General features: G+C 41.2%; 2 protein-coding genes across 2 annotated transcripts in view; one reads left to right on the top strand and one right to left on the bottom strand.

The window, feature by feature from the left end:
- Positions 1-1,769: 1,769 nt before the first annotated feature.
- The window catches only part of kcnc2 (potassium voltage-gated channel, Shaw-related subfamily, member 2), a 155,453-nt gene continuing 133,348 nt past the window's right edge, over positions 1,770-23,874 (bottom strand). The window contains exon 4 of the mRNA XM_087831198.1: positions 1,770-2,055. Within this exon, the coding sequence (XP_087687324.1) occupies positions 2,009-2,055 (47 nt within the window). The 3' untranslated portion in view covers positions 1,770-2,008. The remainder of the gene's footprint in view (positions 2,056-23,874) is intronic.
- Positions 9,506-10,349, top strand: LOC148098046 (uncharacterized). Its single transcript, XM_087830907.1, has one exon. The coding sequence runs from the start codon at positions 9,708-9,710 to the stop codon at positions 10,347-10,349; it is 642 nt and encodes a 213-aa protein (XP_087687033.1). The 5' UTR covers positions 9,506-9,707.

The following is a 23,874-nucleotide window of genomic DNA, read 5'->3' as shown; positions in this document are numbered from 1 at the left end:
GGTTAACCAACCTTGAAACGGAGTCAATCACTCCCTCCCGAAACTCCTGGGAAGTGCGGATGCTGCTGGGTCCATGTTTGGTCGGCTCGTACTGTCACGGCTGGCGGGGTGAGCCGTGTGGTGTGGAGGAAAGAGGACCCAAAATGCAGGCAGTGGCGGAGGTGCAAGTAGGTTTTATTTACAGTGCACAAATAACAGAACTGAGGGCAGGACAGAACATAAACCTAAACTGGGTGAGCTAAGTAACAAACCTGAGATCATACAAGCAGAGAGACACAGACGAGGAACGGACACCATGAAACACAGACGAGCCGACAACGAACACAAACCGACACCCACTATATATACACACACACACACACACACACACGGTAAACGGGTAATGGCAGACAGGCGGGGACACAGCTGGAACTAATGGACATAACGAGACACAACCCTACAAAGTAAAACAGGAAACACACAGACTGTTTTACATAACAACACGGGGACATGAACAGAGCACCGAGGACAGACACAGGTAGGGAAAATAAACACTACAACCAAACCCCAACAACCAATACAAAATCAGAACAAACTAGAAAAATGATAATAATCAACTTAAAGCGCTGGGTCACCGACCCAGGACTATGACACTCTCGCCAATACGTCGGATTGTCGGGCTTGTAGCTTTACTGTCAGCGAACACAGTGTACAGTCGAGTCTTAACAGCTTTCTTACAACCAGGCACTCATTTTGGCGGCAGTGGTTATTATTACATTTCCATGCTTTCTTCTTCCATTTCTCCTCGGTAACAGCTCCTACTTTCTCCCTCTCTCGTGCTCAAACACACAACGGGAGGGGCAGTTCCACGTTCTCCCTGCAGCACGGACTACGCTGCCCATGAGGGCCCGTAACACTTCTTCACCTCACATGACGTGGGCCGCAAGTGGCCTCTGGGCCGCGAGTTTGAGACCACTGACCCTAAGGCTTTGGCAGTTTAATTCGAAAATAAATAAAAGGCATTTAATAAAAACTGTGACATATATTAACATGTAATATTCATTACAGTCTGCCAACAGCCAGATTATGCTAAATGAATATCAGGAAAGTAACTGGTACTTTGCAGAGTTCTAGCTAGCAGTAGCCCAGCTTAGCAAAAACAGTTAAAATTCAAATATGACACTTAAAGATGATGTATTTCGATATAAATACTATTTTTTTTTACTAGTTATTATGTTACTTGTTCTAACATCAATCTAAAATGTAATATTTACTGAATAAAACTTACCGCAGCAGCAAGAAAAAATGGCGACCAAAGATTCTGAAATGCGAAGCTCCACAGGAAATGAAGGTGTGGTCTAATTTAACACCCACAGTGTTAAAATGCAGTAACGACTAAAATCCATGCTAACACTTTTCAGGAATCAACTCCCGATGTGTTATTTTAACTCGATTAAGTGTTGAACTAACTCAGAACTTGAAATCTACTAACACTGAAAAATCAACACTGGCATTTTTGCTGTGTACACAGCAAATCCAGCACGTCCAAATTAACACTGTCAGATTTGATTTCAACACTATTAAAGTGTTTATATGGGTCCACACCAGAGAGTGTTAATTTAACTCTTTTTGGAGAGTTGGTACGTTAACTCTGATTTAGTGTTAAACACCAAATCTGTCTGGAGTTGATAATTTAACACTTGGTGTTAAGAGTTTATATATTAACTCTCAAAGAGTATTTTAGTTTAACTACGTAAGAGTTATCTTCTAATTAATTCTAAAAAGCGGGAATTTTACTGTTCTGAACTTCTAGAAATTTCTTTGGGAATAAACATTTACTAAAAAGACGCAATGGTTTTTGAAAAACATTTATTCTGAACTGTGCACCACAATTTCAAAACATTTTCTGAAAGATGTAACAGTGTACAAGGTCTGACATAGGTGAGCTGGTAAATGCAAATAACAGCATTCTCATCACTTATTTCTTCAATACAATATGCATGTCCTTCATTCATCACTTTGTGGAACTTCAACGCACTTCTGCTCTCCCCCATATTCCATCTTCACAAGCATATCCTATGTGGAGATTGAATAAAAATTAGTTGACACTAATTAATGGCACAAATCAATTGCAGCACAGTAAAAAAAAAAGGAATCCTTTTTGAGCCATTACTTGTGTAAAGTATTTTCCCAAAAGACAAGGACACAGGCAACAGGTAATACTGAACTAAATGTAAAACCTCAACCTTTTTCATTTTTACCTAAACCGTGTGCACAAAACTCTGGAGGGCTCTAAACGCTAACGTAGAACCAGTCAGGACGTCTGCTACTGCTGTTTGCTCGTTTTTTATGGGAGATCGTTTTCAGGCTTCAAGTAGCACCATTATACCAACATTTCACATTCTAGACATTGTTTTAGGTTTTTGACCAAAGGTTTGACTGAAAATTCACATGAAGCTTTTTTCAAGGCTGTGGTATTTGCCCGCAAACAATACCTTTCAGCTAGCTAAAACAGAATATTATGCTATCAGCGAGCAACATGGCTAATGCCTTTCAGCTAGCTAAAACAGAATATTATGCTATCAGCGAGCAACATGGCTAATGCCTTTCAGCTAGCTAAAACAGAATATTATGCTATCAGCGAGCAACATGGCTAATGCCTTTCACACAGCTTTGTCTCAACTTAGGGTTGCCAACCGTCCCTTAAAAAACGGAATCGTCCCGTATTTAGAAACAAAAGTACACGTCCCGTATTGAGCTGAAAAGGGACGCACTTTGTCCCGTAATACAGTGAGAATCAAAAGTAGTCTATAAGTTTTAATGTAATTAACGCTTTGTTTGAAAACATAATTCCCAGCCCCGCTCCTGCTTTGTGATGAGCTGACAGCACACTTATGACAATTCGAGTATGACAATTCAGATTACCGCTCATCTCATTGGTTGAGGAAAGGTCGCTTGCGGAGAAAATACTGGAAGACAACAGATGACCACAACAAAAAGCATGGCCAACAGGGAAACAAACGCCGACACTGCGGTGCAAGTCTCAGACGACAGTACACCTGAAGCTGGGCAAACACTGTGCAATTTTCAAACTGCACGATTGGCTCGCATGGGTTATAAGTTCGTAGGTCACGATGCAGGGTCTCACACTATACCGCCCGATGCTCTGATGCGACCTGTCACACTGTGCCTCCATAAAATGAAGGTTATAACAGAAATTCTGTCGCTCGCTCTTCCTCTCTGTCTTTCACTCACACAGACACGCACCACCATCAACTTTGCTAAATTGCTAATGAAAAACACTGATCAGGCGGCTGTGATTGAGCAGCAATGTAAATCCAACTATTTTCACGGTTGTTGTGGTCGTGATAATTTGGTGATGCCACATCGAAAAGGCTCGGATGAGCTTTCCAAAGTTCTACAAGTTGTGCCTCCATCGCTTGTGTCAGATCACACGCTGCACAGCCGTGCTGCTCCGTCTTTTTCACCGACGTTTACGTGTTTGCGCGTGAGCAGTGTGAGCGGCTGCGGTGACACCCTCACGAGCGATTGATGATCGGGAGCTGGTCGGAACAAGTGGGTTTACAAACGGGAGCAAAAGCTGAAATAATGCCTCTACTGAAGCCAATTGCACTAAATGCACTAAATGTGCACTGTTACAAGAATATTTTTCTTTCTATTGTTTTCTATTAATTTATATAATTTTAAGTTAAGCAGGACAGAGTTCTTTTAAAGAAAGATTTACTTTTATTCTCAAAAGTTAAGTATGACAGGCTTCTGTTTAAGAAAGAGACCTGTTTTATTGTGTTAATGTTGTCATTTTGAGCTAAAAATAAATGCCTAAATGATTTTTGTTTCCCATGTGTTGAAGTCAAATGGTTAAAAAAATAATTTCACACACAAAAAAAGAGCTAAAAAATTCACCACACTGGGAAGGGTGAAGACAACTGGGTCGCCCGGCCCTGGCCACGAGGTGTCCCTTATTTATTTCTCAGGGAGTTGGCAACCCTATCTCAACTCCAAAGAGCCACAGAAGTAAAAGCTAATAATAATAATAAAAAAGTCTGTGAATTTACTCTATTGGTGTCATAGCCCCTGTAGGAGTTCAGAGTTAAGAGGTCAAGAGTTAATGTTTCCATTGTAACACCTCCAGATTTGACATAGAAACACTCATTTTTAACACTCGATTTTAACTAATATCATTTTACACCTCAGAGTTACATTAAAAGAATGTGACTCTACTTAGAGTAAAATTAACTCTACTTTTGCAAGAAGACTACTAACACCAGTCACATCAATGAAGACACCTTTATCTTTCTTTTCATCCAGATCTCCAGCAACTTTTGAAGGATCCTTTAAAGTTTTGCATGCCAGATGGGTGGTGTGAGCCCTCTGGTGTTCTTGATCTGAAGGACCTGCCTGTAAAAAGCGGTGGAGCATTTCTCAAGGAGGTTTCATCACAAACCCAAAAACTCAAGTGAATCCTTTCAGAACTGGATCTATCCACCTAAATGTCAGAACAGCTACATTGCACTCGAATAGCCCAGATACAGTGAAAACCACATTTCTCCCCCTTTTTTGCTTTAAAGACTGAGCATAGCAGCTTCCCCTGCAGTACCAGCATGATGTTTATGTGCCTGAGATATTCCCAAGTCAGATTCCTACCACTATCATCCAACTCACACAGACTGATGCTTTCAGCTGTGAGCACAATGCCAAAGATACTCAGTGCTCAGACACCGCTAATCAAATGATGGTAATAAAACAAAGAGGTCTGCAGCGCCTCGGGTCCACCGTCGGCCCACTTCAGCTGATAACACAACCAATCACTTCATGGCAATTTAAGCAGCCCTGCAGCCGCAGGCAGGAAAGGAAGTAGACAAAAGATTTCACATTTCTGTGTCTAACAGATAGCCACCTGTTTATTTTCTATTGTGTTACTGGAGACTTGTAAAGGTAAAGAAACTAAATCAGAAACTCAGGTTAAAGATGGAGATGATCTATTAAAGTGCTCTCATTACAGCTGCTGTTTTGGATGTTTAGTTTTGACCTGCACAGTGGCATGACCGGTCCCAGACGATCTGTGACGGTTCATCGTGCAGCAACAACTAGATAGCACTTTGAAACACATGTTTGCTTAATATTTGCAGGGAATCTAAGCCTGCAGAAGTAGCTGCAGCTAACTTGGGAAAATCAGTTATGTAACTCTTTTTCTTTTTTTATCTATCTTGGTCCCATTACCATCTAGGTGTCATATTGAAATTACAAAAAGTGTGTCAGTTTGTGAACTGTTTAAAATGAACTACTAGCAAAAGAACAATCACAAAGTTAATTCTTCTTAAACATTAACTGCTCCTCACGCTACAGTAGCTACGAGGCAACATTTGAAAGTATGTATGTGTCAAATACTGTTTTTTATCTCTTAATATTATCATTTTATAGTGTGTTTTATAGTGTTTGTGTGTGTGTGTGTGTGTGTGTGTTTTATAGTGTGTGTGTGTGTGTGTGTGTGTGTGTGTGTGTGTGTGTGTGTGTTTTATAGTGTTTGTGTGTGTGTGTGTGTGTGTTTTATAGTGTGTGTGTGTGTTCTGAGGGCACAGGCAGCAGTCTAAAAAATCTCCCAGCAGAAACTCATGTGACAAATCCAGTAAGAGCTTTGAAGCTGCAAAAGCAACAACAGCAGGAGTGCTAACCAGATTACCACCAGCTGACAACCATGAGATGTGTAAGACTGCAGGTGTTAAGACCTGGGTTCAGTCTGAGCCAAACATACTCTGAGAAAGTATTTGCATTTCTTATTTTGGGTGCATATTTATCACACTTACATGTTTCAAGTCATACATTTTTAGTATTTGGCAAAAACCAACCCCAGAAAATAAAAATTACAGTTCTTAAATGATCAATTAGGTTATTAAGTGAAAAAAGCTATCGAAACCCACCTGCTCCTGTGAGAAAAGGTAAGTGTCTCCTAAATCTAATGGTTGGTTGTGCCATCCTAGACAGCAGAAATGAAGCTTATGCTTTATAATAATAATAATAATGGATTGCATTTATATAGCGCTTTCGAGACCCTCAACTCAAATGGCAGCCTCGATATGGCGAGGCTGCCTTATCGCGCCATCAGCCCCTCTGGCCATCACCAGCAGGTGGTAGGTGAAGTGTCTTGCCCAAGGACATGACAACCAAGACAGACAGAGCAGGGGACCGAACCGGCAACCTTCCGGTTACAAGATGAGCTTCCCAACCCCCTGAACCAACCAACCCCCTAAGATCTTCCTTAGTTCAATAAGGAAGATCTGTAGTCACCCATCTGTCTGCTTCCCAAGTGTTGGCAGCTATTCCAAGAATCACATCACTTCCACTTTCTCACGCTGTCAAGCTGATTGTAACATCACGGTCAGGTTCAGTCAGCTTTCTGCCAGGCTTTTTCATGCCAATCTTCATTCTGCGTACTTTAAATCTCACTGCGCATCTGGCATTCTTCAAACTACTAGCCTGGGGGGGCAGGTAGGTTAGCCTTTCCCCCTTTTTAAATGAAATCATCATTTAAAAATGCTGTTTACTTTATTATTACTATTTCACTCTTACTCACAAACAGGTTTGGAGACAAATGACAAAAGCCATCCCAGTGGCCCCCGGTGGATTACAGACCTGTGGCTCTGACTCCTCACATGTGAAGATCCTGGAGAGACTAGTCCCCTACCAGCTTTGACCTATAGTCAGACCACATCCAGAGCACTGTGAGGGTCATGATTTTTTTTTACTTTTCCAGTGCAATAAATATGATCCGGTCGACCCTACCAGGTGAGGAGCTGACAGCAAGAGAGTAGGATGCGTCTCTCGTGTCCTGGGTTGTAGATTACCTGACAGGAGGACCAGAATATGTGCATCTTCAACACTATGTGTCTGACAAGGGGGTCAGCAACACAGGCCCACCACAAGGGGCTATCTTCTCCCCCTTCCTCTTCACCCTCTACAACACAGACTTCAGCCACTGCACAGAGACCTGCCATCACAGTTTTCGGATGACTCTCCTGTGGGTGGATGCATCAGTGAAGGTGTTAAGATGGATCACCAGGCTGGTCTCCTTTATCATGTGGTGTGAGCAGAATCATCTACAGTTATACATAACAAAAAAAAAAACAAGGAAATGCTGACAAATGAATCCAGTGACCCCTGTTCCAATCCAGGGAGTTGATGTGGAGACAGTGGAGGACTATAAATACCTCAGAGTACACATGGACAATAGACTGGACTGGGTTAAAACACCACTGCACTGTACAGGAAGAATCATCCGTATCTTCTAAGGAGGCTGAGGTCTTTCAACATCTGTTGGACGATGCTCAGGATGGTCTGCGACTCTGTTGTGGGAAGTGTCATACTCTATGCTGCTGCATGCTGGAGCAGCAGGTTGATACCAACAAGATCCACAAGATCCACGATTGATCCACAAGGCCAGTAACATTATGGCAATGGAACTGGACTGTCTGAAGGTCATGTCAGAGAGGCAGATATTCTCTATATCATTTCCTCTCTGATTAATAAAATATTCTGATGACAAGTGTGCAAAACAAAACAAACAAGCAAAATAATCAGGAAGGTAGCAAATGCTTTTTCACACCTCTGTATGTACGACTTCTATTATTGCTGCAGCGGAGCAGTGGCTGAGGATACAAGGTTCAAACATTTAGTTTCCACCGGACATACAAATGTAGGGTTTGTCTTACATGGAGGAATGTTTGGGGGCCACTCTTCCAGCTGTAGTCAGCAATTGAGAGCAGTCAGCCGTCCCGTCATCCAACTATGTTAAGGTGTTTTGGTTGTGACTCAGTCTGACTTTTATACTGTCTATGGTTGTAATGAAACTACGGCAGTGTCAGGCAGGAATGGTGGACCCAAAGTGTAGACTAATGGTAGGCAAAGATGCACTCAAAAACAGCTTTATTCTGAACATGAAAACTAACTAAACTGAAACTACAAATAACCTAAACAGGCTCGGCAGATGGAGCTCACAACACAGACCAAAGAAAACACAGGGCTTAAATACAGAGAGGGAGCAATCAGGGAATGGGAAACAGAAGGGAAAAACACCTGGGACAAATCAGGACTAACAAGAAAAGGGAAGCAAAACCGGATATATTAACATGAGACACAGACTTTCAAAGTAAAACAGGAAACATAACACATACAGGCGGGCTTGACAAGGGGATACAGCTGACAGGGGAGACAGAGCAACCATGGAACACCGAGACAGAAACCAGAAGACCAAGGACTCAAAAGATTATAACTAATGTCAAAATCAAAGTTCAATAATAATGTAAAACTGAAAACTCTGGGTCAACAACCCAGGCACCCTAATGGACAGACCAGTCGACATGTTCATGCTTTTCTGCATCTAACACACTTTATTAGCGGTTGCTGTTACACGTGACTGCGACTTTCCAGTCGCCAGCTGAACATACACACCAAAAACTGCAAACATGGGACCCTACACAGATTTTAAGCTGCCGAGGCATGATTGCGGTGCCACGCAGGAGTGTCCGTCTTCCCTGCTGCTGCACCGCAGCCCACGCACCCCTACAATGGCCTAACAATAAATTCTCTGTTACTCCCAGTAATTGTAGTAATTGATTACAATCCAGAATTTCTTGGTGGTTTAATCAGGAGTATATGACAGGGTTGCCAGGGCTCCATGTGTCAGTCATGAGTTAGTGACACATTTCTTTGCATTGTGATAAGTTCTACATCTCAGCATTAGCACAGGTCCAAATGGTACACCCTTGGGATCTGAGGAGCTAAGAACCTGGTGGATTAATTCCATTTCCAGTTATCCAAACTATTTCTTGTTCTGAGAGCAATTGGTGGAGAGTCCCAGATTTTAAGCCCTATGTGAGTGTCCCCAAGAGAGTTATGGGGTCCTCGCTCTTAGAACTGAAGGAGCTTCTCAGATTAGAGGTGAAATGTCTTCAAGAAACCTAAATAAGTCCAGATGCTTTTCTTTCCAAGCTCCTTAGACTACGATGACCTGGAATGAGAGCCTTCTCAGACAGTCAATGATGAATGATGAATGATGAAAACCAATAGAGGGAAGGTAGTCAGAACTGAGGGGATCGAACTACCAGAAGGCAACATTGCAGACATAGAGCACAGTTACAAGTACCTGGGGATCCCACAGGAAGATGGCAACCATGAAGAGGCCGCTAGGAAAGCTGCAACCACCAAGTACCTGCAGAGGGTCAGGCACGTCCTGAGGAGTCAGCTGAACGGTAAGAACAAGATCCAGGCCATCAACACCTACGCCCTTCCCATGATCAGGTACCCTGCTGGGGTAATAAGCCGGCCAAAGGAGGAGATAGAAGCCACTGACATCCACACAAGAAAGCTCCTTACCATGCATGGAGGGTTTCACCACAAGTCCAGCACCCTGAGGCTGTACGCTAAGCAGAAGGAAGGGGGCCGGGGACTGGTGAGTGTCAGCACCACAGTCCAGGATGAGACAACGAACATCCAAGAATACATTGGGAAGATGGCCCCAACTGACAGCGTGCTCAGTGAATACCTCAGGCAGCAGAAACCCAAGAAAGAGGAGGAAGGTAGGGAACCATCAAGGTAGGACAGGCCCCTGCACGGTATGTACCAACGGCAGATAGAGGAGGTGGCTGATATCCAGAAATCCTACCAGTGGCTGGACAAAGCTGGACTGAAAGACAGCACAGAGGCACTAATCAATGGCAGCACAGGAACAAGCTCTGAGTACAAGATCCATAGAGGCTGGGGTCTATCACACCAGGCAAGACCCCAGGTGCAGGCTGTGTAAAGATGCCCCAGAGACAATCCAGCACATAACAGCAGGGTGCAAGATGCTAGCAGGCAGGGCATACATGGAACGCCATAACCAAGTGGCCGGCATAGTGTACAGGAACATCTGTGCCGAGTATAACCTGGAAGTTCCGAGGTCAAAATGGGAGACGCCCCCAAGGGTGGTGGAGAATGACCGAGCTAAGATCCTGTGGGACTTCCAGATACAGACGGACAAAATGGTGGTGGCTAACCAACCGAACATAGTGGTGGTAGACAAACAGAAGAAGACGGCCGTAGTGATCGATGTAGTGATACTGAATGACAACAACATCAGAAGGAAGGAACACGAGGAGCTGGAGAAATACCAAGGCCTCAGAGAAGTGTTCGAGAAGATGTGGAGGGTGAAGGTAACGGTGGTAATCGGAGCACTTGGCGCGGTGACTCCCAAACTAGGCGAGTGGCTCCAGCAGATCCCGGGAACAACATCAAAGATCTCTGTCCAGAAGAGCGCAGTCCTAGGAACAGCTAAGATACTTTGCAGGGGCCTCAAGCTCCCAGTCCTCTGGTAGAGGACCTGAGCTTGAAGGATAAACCGCCCGCAGGGGCGAGCGGGGAATTGTTTTTTTAAAATTATTTTTTATTTAAAACGAGATTGATCTAATTTAACTTTGCTTACGGAAAGAGAAAGTTCAATTTAGGTGACCCAGTTGGACTGTTCCTTGAATTGAGCCAAAATATAGGGTCATGCTCACTGGTTGATAACTGGACAGGCAATATTATCTTTGTACAGTAGGACCTTGGAGGTCCTCAGTGCTTAATTACATCTGGATTAAAAAACTGACAACCTTAATGAATCCTGACTGTCTAAGCAGGTGAAAATGGGCTAATGGAAGTAATTTCTTTGCCTGATTGGTCTGTTAGAGGTGAAGCTGGTTTTAATTCAGACAATTAAACAAGGGATATAACTTGTGGTGAGGAATGGAAATCAAATTTGTCATTTGTAAAACAGCATCCACGTGGACACATTAACTGCATGGATAAGTGAGGATTTATGAACTACAGAACGGGGGACACTCAATTTGACTTTGAAAACAACAAAGCACTGCCATGCTTGAATGCTGTTTGCATGACTCTACACAACAGATAGAGAAAAACACCAACACATGCATACATTACACATTTAAATAAAGTTTTGACCCATCTGTTTGTCAATGACCTATCCTATGACCGATACCAACCCTACAGGGGCTGCATAATTGGGTGGTCTGGTAGATTTACTCAGTGTGTCACTGGCTACAAATGCTCAACCTCCTAATGTGTATGTGTACAGGTCGCTGTGCAATTCAACACTGACTTTCCTTGAGGATGCATGTCCTTCACTGCCCTTCAGTCTGTAACCAAAACAGATGGCTGTAGCTCTTCTAATTTCTAACAGGGGATTAAGCGATTATATTCATTGGTTGACTGATATTTGAAATATGTGAGTGGGTGACAACTTAACACCTTCAGCAGAAGAGGTAGCAAAAACGAGCATTAGTGCCCGAACAAACTGAAACCTGCAGTTTGGATATTAGCCATGCATTATGCATAAGGGACAAACACAGTGCAGCTAGTTACAGGCTCTGAGCTCCAAAGCATGCAGTACATACTTTTTGAAATCAAAATTAAAGCCTAAGTAACCAATGGGTGTGAATTGGTAGATTGGTAGATGTTGCAAGCATCCTCAGAATTGGTGTTGTTTTAAAGTAACTGCGCAGCTACACAAAGTGTCTAAGAGCACAAGTATGCTTTTACTCAAACTGGTGACATTATGGTTTATGAATTACTAATTACTAATCGTATACAGTACTGTGCAGAAGTCTAAAGCCTCTCCTCAAACTAGGTGCAGTGATTTTTGAAATGTGAAAGCATAATATGGTACAGAAGACAAAAGAAGACTTTGTATCATTCTAATAAGCTTGAAAATCAACATTTTGTTTGACGATCTTTATTCTTTCTCTCTTTTTTTGACATTTAAGTTTTTTATTGATTTTGCAACATATAATTAAACCTGTATAAGAGGGAGAAAAACAAAAAAACAAAAAAACAAACACAAAAACCTCCAACAATTAACTGTAGCTGGGATCTGCCCATTTTCATAAGCTTCTTTATACACTTTTTGTAGGACCAGAGCAAGAATGTCAATAAATGTTTTATAATACTCAGCTGTTAGGCCATCATTACCCGGTGATTTCCCTGATTTCATCAAGAAGCATATGCTATTAGCTTCCCCCCGAATGTATGCCTTAGAAGCTTCCCACACTGTTCCTATGTTTGGTGCTTCCAATATTAATTTTGAAGAAATATTTGAGGTCTTCCTCTAATAAGGTCTGAAAAGGCTTATCTAATAATAGGGAGACATTCATTCTCCATCTAGATCCTACTCTGTTCTCGGTACCTAATTTAATACACAATTCCACTGCTGCATGATCAGTTAACCCAATGCTCTTAATATCACAACTTGTTAGACAATTAAGCAGAGTATTTGAGGCCAGAAAAAAATCCAATCTAGAAAAGGATTTGTGAGAATGAGACTAGAAGGTGTATTCCCTTTTAGTTGGATTACTTAACCGCCATACGTCCGTCAGCCCCATGTCGCCTCTGACTTTTATACTGTCGCCTCTCTGGTTTTATTACCAACAGAGCTCCCGAAACGACTCCTGTCGAGGGCACCATCCATGACCATTAAAATCTCCAGCTAAAATTATTTGTCCTTCCATCTTCCCCACGATAAAAAAGTGGGTCTCCCTTATTTGGAGCATAGATATTGCAAACAATCATCATCACACCTTCAATCCGTGCCTGAACACATATTATTCTTCCCTCTGCATCTTTAAATTCCTTTACCAGTATAAAGTTAATATTTCTTCTGATGAGGATGATAACCCCATTGAGAAGGACTTGCACTTGAGCAGGAGCTGTAGACAATGTGACCTGCCCACCCAGTTTTTAATTTTGACTTTACCTTGCTTTAAATGTGTCTCCAGTAGAAATACTACGTCCGCTTGTGTTGTTTTTAAATGAGACCATATTTTACGTCTTTTAACAGGACTACCAAATCCATTTATATTGCACGTCATTATTCTAATAAATTTTCCTGTCATTTTGTGAGAAAATTTGCAGTAATTTGGAACCAGTGCTCCTGCATTTTGGAGTGATCATTCTCCCTTCCCAACTGACTAACCCCAGAAATTGCCACCAGCCAAAACCCCTGAACAGAGAAAACATTTTTATAAACTTGAAAAAAACAGAAAACAAAAAACAAGACCTTATCGGGTCCATGAGTGATGCAGACCAGCTTCGTAGCTTCGTCCCAGATGACAGGCGTATAGAGTACGCTTGGGGAGTGTGATTGTGTGTACAGTGTCTCTCTATGTCTGTCTCCACGTTGGGTGAGTGTTGAGTAATTGCATATGAGAGCACGAGGGTGGGAATGGATGTTTGTGTCTGTGTGTGCCTGTATGTCTGTGTCCATATGTCAGGTCGGGTATCAGACGCCACCTCTCTGGGACATCTCAGGCCCTCCAAGGTATGGAGGCCTATCTCCCCCCACCACTTCCCCTGCCAGTGGCAGACGCCCTCAGACATCGGTGCGTTAGTGGTTCTTTGTGTCCGGGGCTGTGGCCCCCCCACACCCTCTGGCAGATCATTACATGAAGGAACCTTTTAAAAACAGTCCATGCTCACAGGTGTACACACGGGTGCTCAAACACACAAACTACACCCTTTTTGGCTCCTACCTCAAAGCACACTGTGCACTGTCGATCTTACGTGCGGCACAATAATGTTTAATATTTAGTATTTACTGTTATTATTCACATATATCATCGTGATGTTGCTCTCGTTTTCTTCTGCTTGTTTTCTTTTGAGTATCTACTGTTATCTATTATTAGCTAGTTTATTGTGATGGTGTTGTTTTTATTATGTTGCTCTTTGTTGTTTTTTTTCTCTTCTGGTTTTTTATCTCCATACAGGTGATCCAGGTGTTTTGTTTGTTTTTCTTTTTTTTTCTTCCCCCCTTTCTCACCGTCTCTTCTCCCCTCTAGTTTTCTTTCTCTCCCTCTCTTTCTTTCATTCTTCCTCCCTGTCCTATCCCCCAGTCATGTCTGTCCCGTCTTTAAAAAACGAAAATAAAATAAATACATAATTATAATAAAGGCCAATCAAATGGACCAATATGGCAAGGCCATGATGATCCACTTGGTAAGGTAAATCCACTTGGCATCTTTCTTGGCCTTCAGACAACAATTCTGATGCTAAAGATCCAAACGAGACAGGCAAAAAAAAGAAACAACAACAAAAAAACAACAACTGGGCTACACTGGCTATGAGGCTACATTCTTTAGGGCTATGCGTGCAACACTCTGCCTATTGAGTTCATATTAAATAATTTTTTGAATAATAATTTTTAAAAATATTTCTACACGTCATTATCAGGGCCGCAAGTAGAGGTGACATGGGCCGCAAGATTGAGATACAGTCATTAGAGCCTCTTAATGCGTGTTTTGTTTGGGTTTGCACCAGCGTGGAATTACCAAAAATAGAGAGGGCATAGCCTAACATGTGAAACAGGAAAAGACCGCCGTGTAATCCAACAAAGAAAGTAACTGTATTCTGAATACCACCTTTTTAAACGGTAACTGTAACAGAATACAGTTACTCGGATTTTGTATTTTAAATACGTAATGCCGGTACATGTATTCCGTTACTCCCCAACACTGTCTATAATACAGACATAAATAATATAATATTATTTATCAGTTTTTTCTGTGCTACATAATTCCATATATCATGTGTCTACAATGAAGAAAATAGTAAAAAATAAACTCAAACTTCAAACTTTTAACTGATATGTGTTTTTTTTTCTTTTTTCTTTTTATAATGTCACTGTCACTCCCTGGTCTATTCTGGCACATTTGTCAGTCAATCAGCATTCAGCAGATTCTTATCTTATCTGCTTCCAATGACATGCAGTCAGGATTCTGGACTACTGCATGTGAGCATGTTTGTGGTGGGTGCAACCCCACTCCCCCATTTGTCTGTGTGGTTTGGGGAGTGTGGCAGGGGAGGCCAACACACCAGAGAGCCTGAATTGTTGTTGTTGGCGTCCTGCACTGGTGTGTGTGTGTGTGTGTTAAGACACGACAACCGGAAATAAAAGGAAATGCTAAAAAGCTTTGAAATGTGGTCAGGTATGTTAGCTGCGTTTAACCTGCAGTAACTCTTTATATAGTTAGGTAGGAGTCAGACCATGTTCCTTTTTAGCTAAAAATATTACGCCCAGGTAACCTGCAGTGTTGAAAACGTGCTTTTCGACAATGTTTGCTACTCTGTAGTAAAATCAGCAACATTTAGTGAATGGCTGGGCCAGCGGTGCACATTGCAAATTAGCTCGCATAGACACATTAGTTGTCCCACTTCTTAATGACGGCATCTTAGCTAACAACCCTTTTGAATTTTCTCTCACACGAAGAGTGTCCTCAGGTAGCCTCTGAATGCTGGACACTCGGAGACCTGTGTCTCTGAATGGGAGACCAGAGATCAGATTAACATGTGTGTCTCTGTATTAACAAACATGCCATATTGGCCCAGTTTATTTTTCTTATCATTGTTGTGAGGAGACCATAAATAGCATTTGCACTATCTGTTGTTCAGTTCATTTGATGTTATGGATAAAAAGTGTTTTTTTGTTTCCAAATAGCTGATAACTATTCGCTGATAGCTGCCAACATCTGAACAAATATAACTCTCTAAAGTTGTTCTATATAGTGAGTAACTGTTAATACAGAGCGTTATTAAATCTATTGCTAATGCAATCATATGGCACACTGACTTCTGAGGAAATTTTAGATGCACTCATCATCAGAAAGGTTGCCGACCCCTGGCCTATTTCCCACATTTGTGCTTTTCTTGCACAAATGTGGGATTAAATTGTGTTAAAATGTACAAAACAGTGATGTCATGTTTTGTGACGAGGACCCAGGCACAGAGAGACTTGATGAATTTAAGAATCTTATGATTTAATAAAGAAATTCACAGACTTGCACAGAGATGGTAAAATTATGATGACTGATAACAGAGAAGAAGACAACAGATGACGAGGACAGGGAGGAACAGGGGTTTAAATGCACCAAGGAGACAGTCAGAGAGAACTGGAGACATTTAAGGATGCAGGGACTGACAGAGACGGGGAAGAAGTCTCATCATGACAAGTAAAGTTTATCTTGTCTGGATGAGCAGCTCTCTGGGTGCTCAGCACCCCGAAAGCTCCGATCCTAGAATCGCTCCTGGTTGGTCGATTTACATTTTTAACTCAATTAACCAATCTGGAGCGCAGAATGACTCAAAATCCCTGAAGCGTTTCTGTCAATGCATTTCAGGCACTTTGTACAAAGTTCACCTGACACTCTGACCTGCGCCGCCTCGGGTCTCTTTAGTTTACTTTCAGTTTACTTTGGTGATGAATAAAATCATTGTGAAAACAAGGTACAGTTTGTTTACTGTGTATACCGTTCACACCAGTGTGAACAGAGATTATGAGCTGATGGATAAAAATCTTTTAGGTAATTTGATCTATGACAGAAACACTGTGATAAAGCATGATAGATGTGAGCAGCATGAGGATTTACATGTGTAAATAATCAGCACTGAATAACACCCACTACAACACAAGGTATTAAAATATATACTATTGTCTGGTGATTGTGTGCAACACTGTGTGTGTGCTATGGCTAACGGGCAAGATGGTATGAGGGATATATCACATGTTGACACACCAACGAGTTAATGCCACACCATTGTGATTTGTGGAATACACATTTAGAAAGGGCTTCATTGTTGTAGCCATATGGTGGAACGGTTTGTAAGAGGAGACAGTCAGCAGAGAGAGAGGTAGCTAAGGGCAACGGTGGACCAACATCGTCATCTGGAGTAGCCCTGGGTGCAGAGCATGAGGCTGACTTAGATAACAGTGGTGAAGCCAGGGTTTTATTGTTTGACTGTGTTGGTACAGTAGAGTGTAGCTGGACTTTTGATGCTTTCTCTGAGAAAAAAAGTAGAGGATGAACAGAATTTAATAACAGGAAATGGCTAGAAAGTTACGGCAAATATTCAAAACGGTCTAAATCTTGCAAGACACTCTGAATAGAAAACTGAGGGCAAAAGTTTGAAGTTTTATATGTCCAAAAGTCATTACTACAGCAGACCAGAGTACACACCTGCATTTGAGTTGTCCTTGCTGAGGTCAAGTATGGTATAGTCACTTGAACCACTTGCTTAGGTCACCTTCAGTCCCATTGCCTGTGTCGTCTGAGCTGAAAAGAGTCTTCCTGGGCCTGCCTCGCTGCAGCATGGGACCCTGCTTCCTCCTTGGAGACTTCATATTTTGGAGTCGTTTGTACAGTTTGGTGTAGATGGTCAGCTGTGGTAAAATAATATATATTTGTACATCCTTTTATTATCTCGCTCAATTTTAGATATTGTAGTGGGTAAAGAATGACTTACGTATGGCATGTGTGTGTTGGCATCACGTAACATGGGGTAATAGTCGACAATCTTCTGTGACATTGCTCTCATTTCAAGTTTGGAGGGCATCTTACTTCTTTCCTCATGGGACTAGCATGGAGGATTGCAACCATGCTGGTAACTGTGCTCCTTATAAGTCTGCAACAGAGCTCCCTCGACATCTTACAGTCCTTTTCCTTTCCACTGTGGAGCAATGCAAAGTACTGACTGCGCACCATGTCCAGTTCTGAATCTGTATACACCACATACTCCGGTGGGTCTGGCATTTTTTTGTCAGCAGTGTAGGAAATGGGAGTGGAAGTTTGAGGCTGACATTCAGACACATCAAAGCCTAAGGGGTTACTCCCACTTCGATGGCAAGTGTTGGCATCTTGTTCAGCAGTCTTAAGCAATAACAGTTGCGGGATATAAAAAAAAATACACAATTAGGCAAATTAATGCTAGACAGTAATATATTCTAGCATTAATTATAATATTAATAATATTAATGATAACATTAATTATAATATTCTTAGTTGCAACACAGACAGTATGGCATCGTCAAACGCATCCAAGCCGTGACAGCGGTTCTCTAGCTCGGTTCCAAAGCCTCCGCTCACAGTAGCAACATCCCACAGCTAATGATCATGTTAGCTAGCTTGCTAACTAGCGGCCCTCACAACAAACACGACTTTATCTTAACAGCACAGTTATACTATAGTGTCGTTCATAAATGTAATTATTGAACTTAATGTTACCAACCTTAAACTATTGTATTTTTTTTTAATAAATAATTTTTATCTTGGTAACGGTCCAGTTGGTTAACAAAGCAGGGAAAACAATTTGGTCCCGAAAACGTAAGGTCATGACAGGAACTGAGAATGTGCAGAAAATTATTTATATATTTTTTCAAAGTACACAAAATTCAAAAATGAAGTCTGAAATGTTTATTGCCTAAAAATAAATATAACTGATATAATTTAAAACTGAAAAATTGGATAATTAAGGAAAAATATATACATGCCTTGCCTACATTTCCCACGGTCCCACACTCTCATCTGTGGCCTTCGGTGGAGAGCGGTAAAGTAAAGCTGCATGGCTACAGCGCATAAACAGTTCACCATGGCACTCTGGAGATGTATGATCTGTTTTATCTTTGTTTCTTTAACTCTGACTGTGCTCCTGAGCCACATGAATGCAGCTCGTGGTCGAAGGCAGGATTTGGTGGTTTATTGTGGAAAAGATGGCTGTGAACAGGAGTTTTTAACTCCTTCTTTCGCCACATTAAACGGACGCACCCTCTGTATTTGACGAATGGAAACCCACCAAGAGGATGGAGAATCCCCCCAACGTCCCACTCTGTAGGATGGGAAAATTGTCTGGTTCTGTGTTTGCCAACCGTGGTACAACAACAACAACAACCTGCACTGTGGAAATATCAACTCGTGGGTCTTTGCCTGAAGCGCAGGAGCCTCAGGTTGACAGCCCGGTCACGGTAAGTGTTAAACTAAATAAAATGTAGTGTGACTTCTTATGACACAACCATGGTCCTATATTACTTTTACTCCTGTTCTCCATGTTTAATCAAGCATTTTTCACTATGGTTGGATTGTAAATCACCAGGATGAGTGTAAAGGCTGGGAGCAGGCTGTCATGTCTCCTGGTGTAGTTTGCATCAAAGACACTTTGCTCGTTTAAATCGTTCATGTGGCAGCAATTTGGGTATCTGGTAGGAGTTACAAATGCTCAGTACAGTTACAGATAAGACAGTATTTGGAAGCCCTGTAAAAAAAGTAAACAAAAAATACAAAATCTATTGGCCCAAAACGTATAGGCATGATTCTTTGGAAAATTAAATAAAATAATAAATGCATACAATAAAAATATGACATATACTTATATAAACATCAATTCTACCTGAAAATCTAAATTACATTATTTTAAAATACATACATAAATACAACAAACTTGTAAACAAACTAATATCTAAGTGCGAACAAAAATTCATTAATTAAAAGATAAAATCTCGTTCTCATGAACACAAACCCTTTTTTATTGTCTTTAACTACTTTTCCATTTCTTCCATTTCACAGCTTTAACAGTGATCACTTCACTCACTTTGTTTTTGTTTCTTTGTTTTTATGGTCTAATCATCAGGTGTAACTGATTATACCTGTTGAATTTTAGAATTGGCCAAGTGTAACTTTGTTATTCTGCTCTAAAGGAAGAAGCTGCTACTACAACATCCTTTACCAGACCTGTTGCGGCTTTCGCTATCAGTGTTCAAAAACAGTGCCACGAATCACAGGTATGTCATAGTCTTAATGGATCAATACAGTACACAATGCAATCAATATCTTACTTGTTTATAATGACATTCAAACTTTTTATATAAATGCAGAATAAGTTACTTTGTTTGTCAAATATTTTCACAGAGAACGGTCAAACATATCATCTCAGGAGTGCAACAATCAGGCAGTTCTTCTGGATACGCTCAAGGAAAGAATGAGGACAGTGTTTGAAGATCATGCCGAGAGAACCACTCAGCTTCGAGATGAGGCATTGGCTACATTTGATAAGTTCATGGATCCTTTCTCCAGCATTGCTATGGACAGAGTAGAGCCATAGGGGAACTGTTCAGCCCAGTCAACGCAGAGGAAGTAGTAGTATCCCAGAAGATTTGTTGGGTAAAGCAAGGTCTTTGAAGGGTCATGTCCATAAGCAACAAAGGTTTTTACTACGTACCATTAATTGAAAGTGTAGAGCAGTTATTGACTGATGAGAGAATCTGTTGAACACTGCACCACAAAGAAGCAGAGAAGGATTCTTCTATGATTTAACAAACGGATCCCTCTTTACGTCTCACCCCATATTTACAGGCCAAATGCAATTAATACTGTACACAATTATAATATGTAACCCGTTAGGGTCCCATGCTTCTGCAAACACATTGGTTATGTTTTATTGTACTTTAGAAAATATTGATTCAAAATTTAGGTCAAAGTTAGCTGCAATATGACTTTCTTGCTCAGTGGGGTGTTGATGTTGTACCGAAAAGAATTCTTCAAGATCTATCACAGCTTTACAGTGGTGTAAGGATTGAAATGTCAAAGGGTGAAATTGAGTAGTTTGGTGTTTTTTATAGCCAGTTGCGGAAACATGCTATTCCAGCATGAGATTGCTGGCTTTAAAGAAGGGGTTGGTTTTGCTTATAGCAAATACAGACACTGTGACTACAACGACAACAAATTGAAACAGTCTTGTGGACAGATGCTGAGCAAGAACAAATAAGTTCTTGCTCCCATTATTTCTTTACAAACTGTATTGCGACTGAAAATTAAGATTGAAGATCACCTGTATCAGTTCATGCTACAGAATTAGCACATGAGCTCATTGATTATACTTCATACTGTTCTATTAGTTTCAGGGAAATTGTGTTTGTGCCAATAACACGTCTTTCTGATATCATTTCCCTGCACCAACGTATTTTCATAGTGTAGTGTTCTGATGTCGGTTAACCCTCATCAAATGTTCCCTAAACCAATGTTAGTGTTGTGCCACATAATGCTGGCATGCTTGGGCAAACAGCTGTCTCTGAAATGAGATTGTATCATCGATTTTGGTAAAATGTTTTTCTTTTATGTAAAAATTTGAAGTCAGCAACAGATTTGTGTGAATTTTTATTAAATGAAGCAAATGGAGTTTGTCACTGCATCTTGAAACAAGTTATATTTTGAGAGAGATCTGGTGAGATAATGTAGGCTATTCTTTCCATTTCAGGTTTTCTGTACTAATATAGACACAATTATATGGTTATTCTTGATTTAAGTTTATAATCTAAAATCAAGGCTTAGAAACAAGTATATCATTTTTAAAAGAAGGCAGATTATCTGGCCTGTCTAAAAATACGATTTTAAATCATGGAAAGCACCAGATAATTTGCAGCGCAGTCACACTAAAACTCCCCCCAATCCTTGTTTTGTGTTTCAGTGGCTACTGTTTACTTAAGCATTAATTGACCTTTTCAGTACCAAACACAGAGAGAAGTTAGTTTTCAGTCTATGTTTATGTATTCAGATTACATATTACAACACACACAGGCCCAGATCTTCTGGAGGCTTGTGCATGGCAAAGTTGCCACTCTCAAAGTGATTATGTTTCATTACAGTGGAAATGGGAGAACAGTGTTTCCTGGTGCCTCCGGATCAATAACCCAGCTCTCGTTCTGTGAACACACGAACAGCTGCTTTACTCTCATGTCCAGGTTTGTCAGGATGTTCATGAAAACTGTCCCTGTCCTCTGAGGATGCCGATCATTGCTTATATATTACCAGTATTTATCTTCTGTCATCTCTTTTCATTTGCATTTCTCACAAATTGATCTAATTTGCGACTCCAGTGAAATCCATTGTGTTGTTATTATGAGCTGCAAAACAAGTGTTTTGTAAGCAGATTTACAGTTCTGTGAAAAAGCGTTTGTCCTTTCCTCGTTTCTTTCTCTTTTACAGCAAAAATAAACTGTTTTAAATTATTTGTTTATAAAAAAAAAAAGAGATCCAAACCTATCAAAAAAGTAATTACCACCTGAACCCAATCACCCTGAGCAGCAAGAACTGCAGTGTTTGTGATAACGGTAATGAGTCCTTTACATGGGTGTGGAGGAACTGTTTGACAGACTGGAGGACTTTCACTTCACTTTGATTTATAAAATGCCAAATGACAACAACAGCTGCCTTCATTACGTATCCTCCACGCTCCATTCAAAAGCATAACCCCTCTGGGACGGCCTTTTGTCTGCCTTCCTCTCTCCTGGTAGCATTTCATGCAGGATGCTGTCAGCAGCTTGTTTTGAGGTTGGATTTAAGGCTAAACGTTGAATAGGCCATTCCATAATGTTCATTTATTTAAGTTTAACAATTCAGGGGTGAACATCCCGATATGTTTCAGATCAGCGTCCTATTGCATGACCTTCATGCTCTAAAGCTCATAACCATTGTCATTCGGGACAGAGTTGTGGTCCAGGTCCAGCAGTAACTTCACCACCCTGCTTGACTATTGGTGACGTTCATTTTATGAAATGCTAGTTTGGTTTGATACCACATGTAACTGGATACATTGTTCTGAAGAACCACAGTGACTCTGTTAGTTGTTTTACTCTGTATGGACTGCAGGCTGTAAGCTGCAGGTGATGTCACCGGGTGGAACATGTTTTAACTTGGTGGGTTTTTCTAATCTTTCTGCATGGGTTGCTGTGTTTTATCATTTCTAATCTTTTAATAACGTAGAGTATTTTATTCCTACATTTTTATCGCATGTTTTATTGTGCATATTGTTCCGGGCACACTCCCTACCCCTACTGATCACTAATTCGGCACACCTGAGCGGACTATAACCAATGAGGGTTCCCCTTTTGGCCGCCGAAGGCCAATAAGAAGGCGCGGCGGAGTGGACGAGAGGGAGAGCCATGGAGCGGTAACTGGCAGTAGGATGGCTGGTGTGGTGAGGGGCACTGAGACCCGACTAAAGGAAGCCTGGTGGTGACTGCTGCTGTCCCTTTTCTTCAGTGGACGCTGGTGCGAAGTGGTGGAGAGGACATCCGAGGGCACTGCCGCCATTTTAGTTGACTTTTCTTAATTAGACTTTTATTGATTTTAATTGATCGGCCGAGATTAAAACTTGTAGTTGTGCTGTTTTATATATTTAGATCCTTGTGTCCCTGGCCAGGGTATTTTAATTGTTGTTTTTAAGTTAAATAACTTGTACTTTAGAAACCTAGTTTTTATATTTCCTACTGCCTTCGCTCCACTTTTCCCATTCTTACTGTTTCAGAAGTTTCCCTTCTCAGAGATCACCTCATGATACTAACATCAACTAAAAGCAAACTTCTAGTAAGTTCACAGTTGTTTGGCTGCATTTAAATCACAGGCATCTGAATTATTCACAAGGAGGGAGGAGAAGGATACTGGGTGTGGGAGGCTGTAATTACTGCCTTTTTAAAAACCTAGCATAACTATTAAATACATTAGAATTTATCTCTGACACGTTTCTGGCAATAATCCAGACCAGCAAAAATGGATTCGGTGAATTCAGCTCCCACACCTCTAATTCTATATTAAACACCCGTTTCCTAACCCTCAGTGCTCTCTGTCTCCCAGACATGATGACTAATTGATGTTGCTGAGCTAAGAGATTCAAAATGGTAATTTAGTCCAATTGTTCAAGTTTTTATGTCCTGATTAAAGTTGAAACGCTGTCAGGCGTTGTGTGGAGGCGAGGAAGAAGGAACCCAAACGCAGGACTCACAGGTAGGTGAAGATTTATTATAAGGAGTGGATGAACAGAGGGTGAACGGACACTGACTGGCTGGATCACTGAATGGCTGACTGAACTGAGAGAACACACGGGAAGGACAACATCACACGAACATCAATGACACGACAAAGAACTGGAGAAACCGAGGAACTTAAATACACAGGTTGAATGATGACAATGATTGGAAACAGGTGAGTACAGAGCTGAACATAATCTGACTAATGACACGAGAGACAAGCT

Source organism: Neolamprologus brichardi, chromosome 17 (genome assembly GCF_056152115.1).
Source record: "Neolamprologus brichardi isolate AB-2024 chromosome 17, ASM5615211v1, whole genome shotgun sequence".
NCBI lineage: Eukaryota > Metazoa > Chordata > Actinopteri > Cichliformes > Cichlidae > Neolamprologus > Neolamprologus brichardi.
The sequence above is the reverse complement of the archived record's forward strand: the minus strand, read 5'-3'. Positions and strand labels throughout refer to the sequence as shown.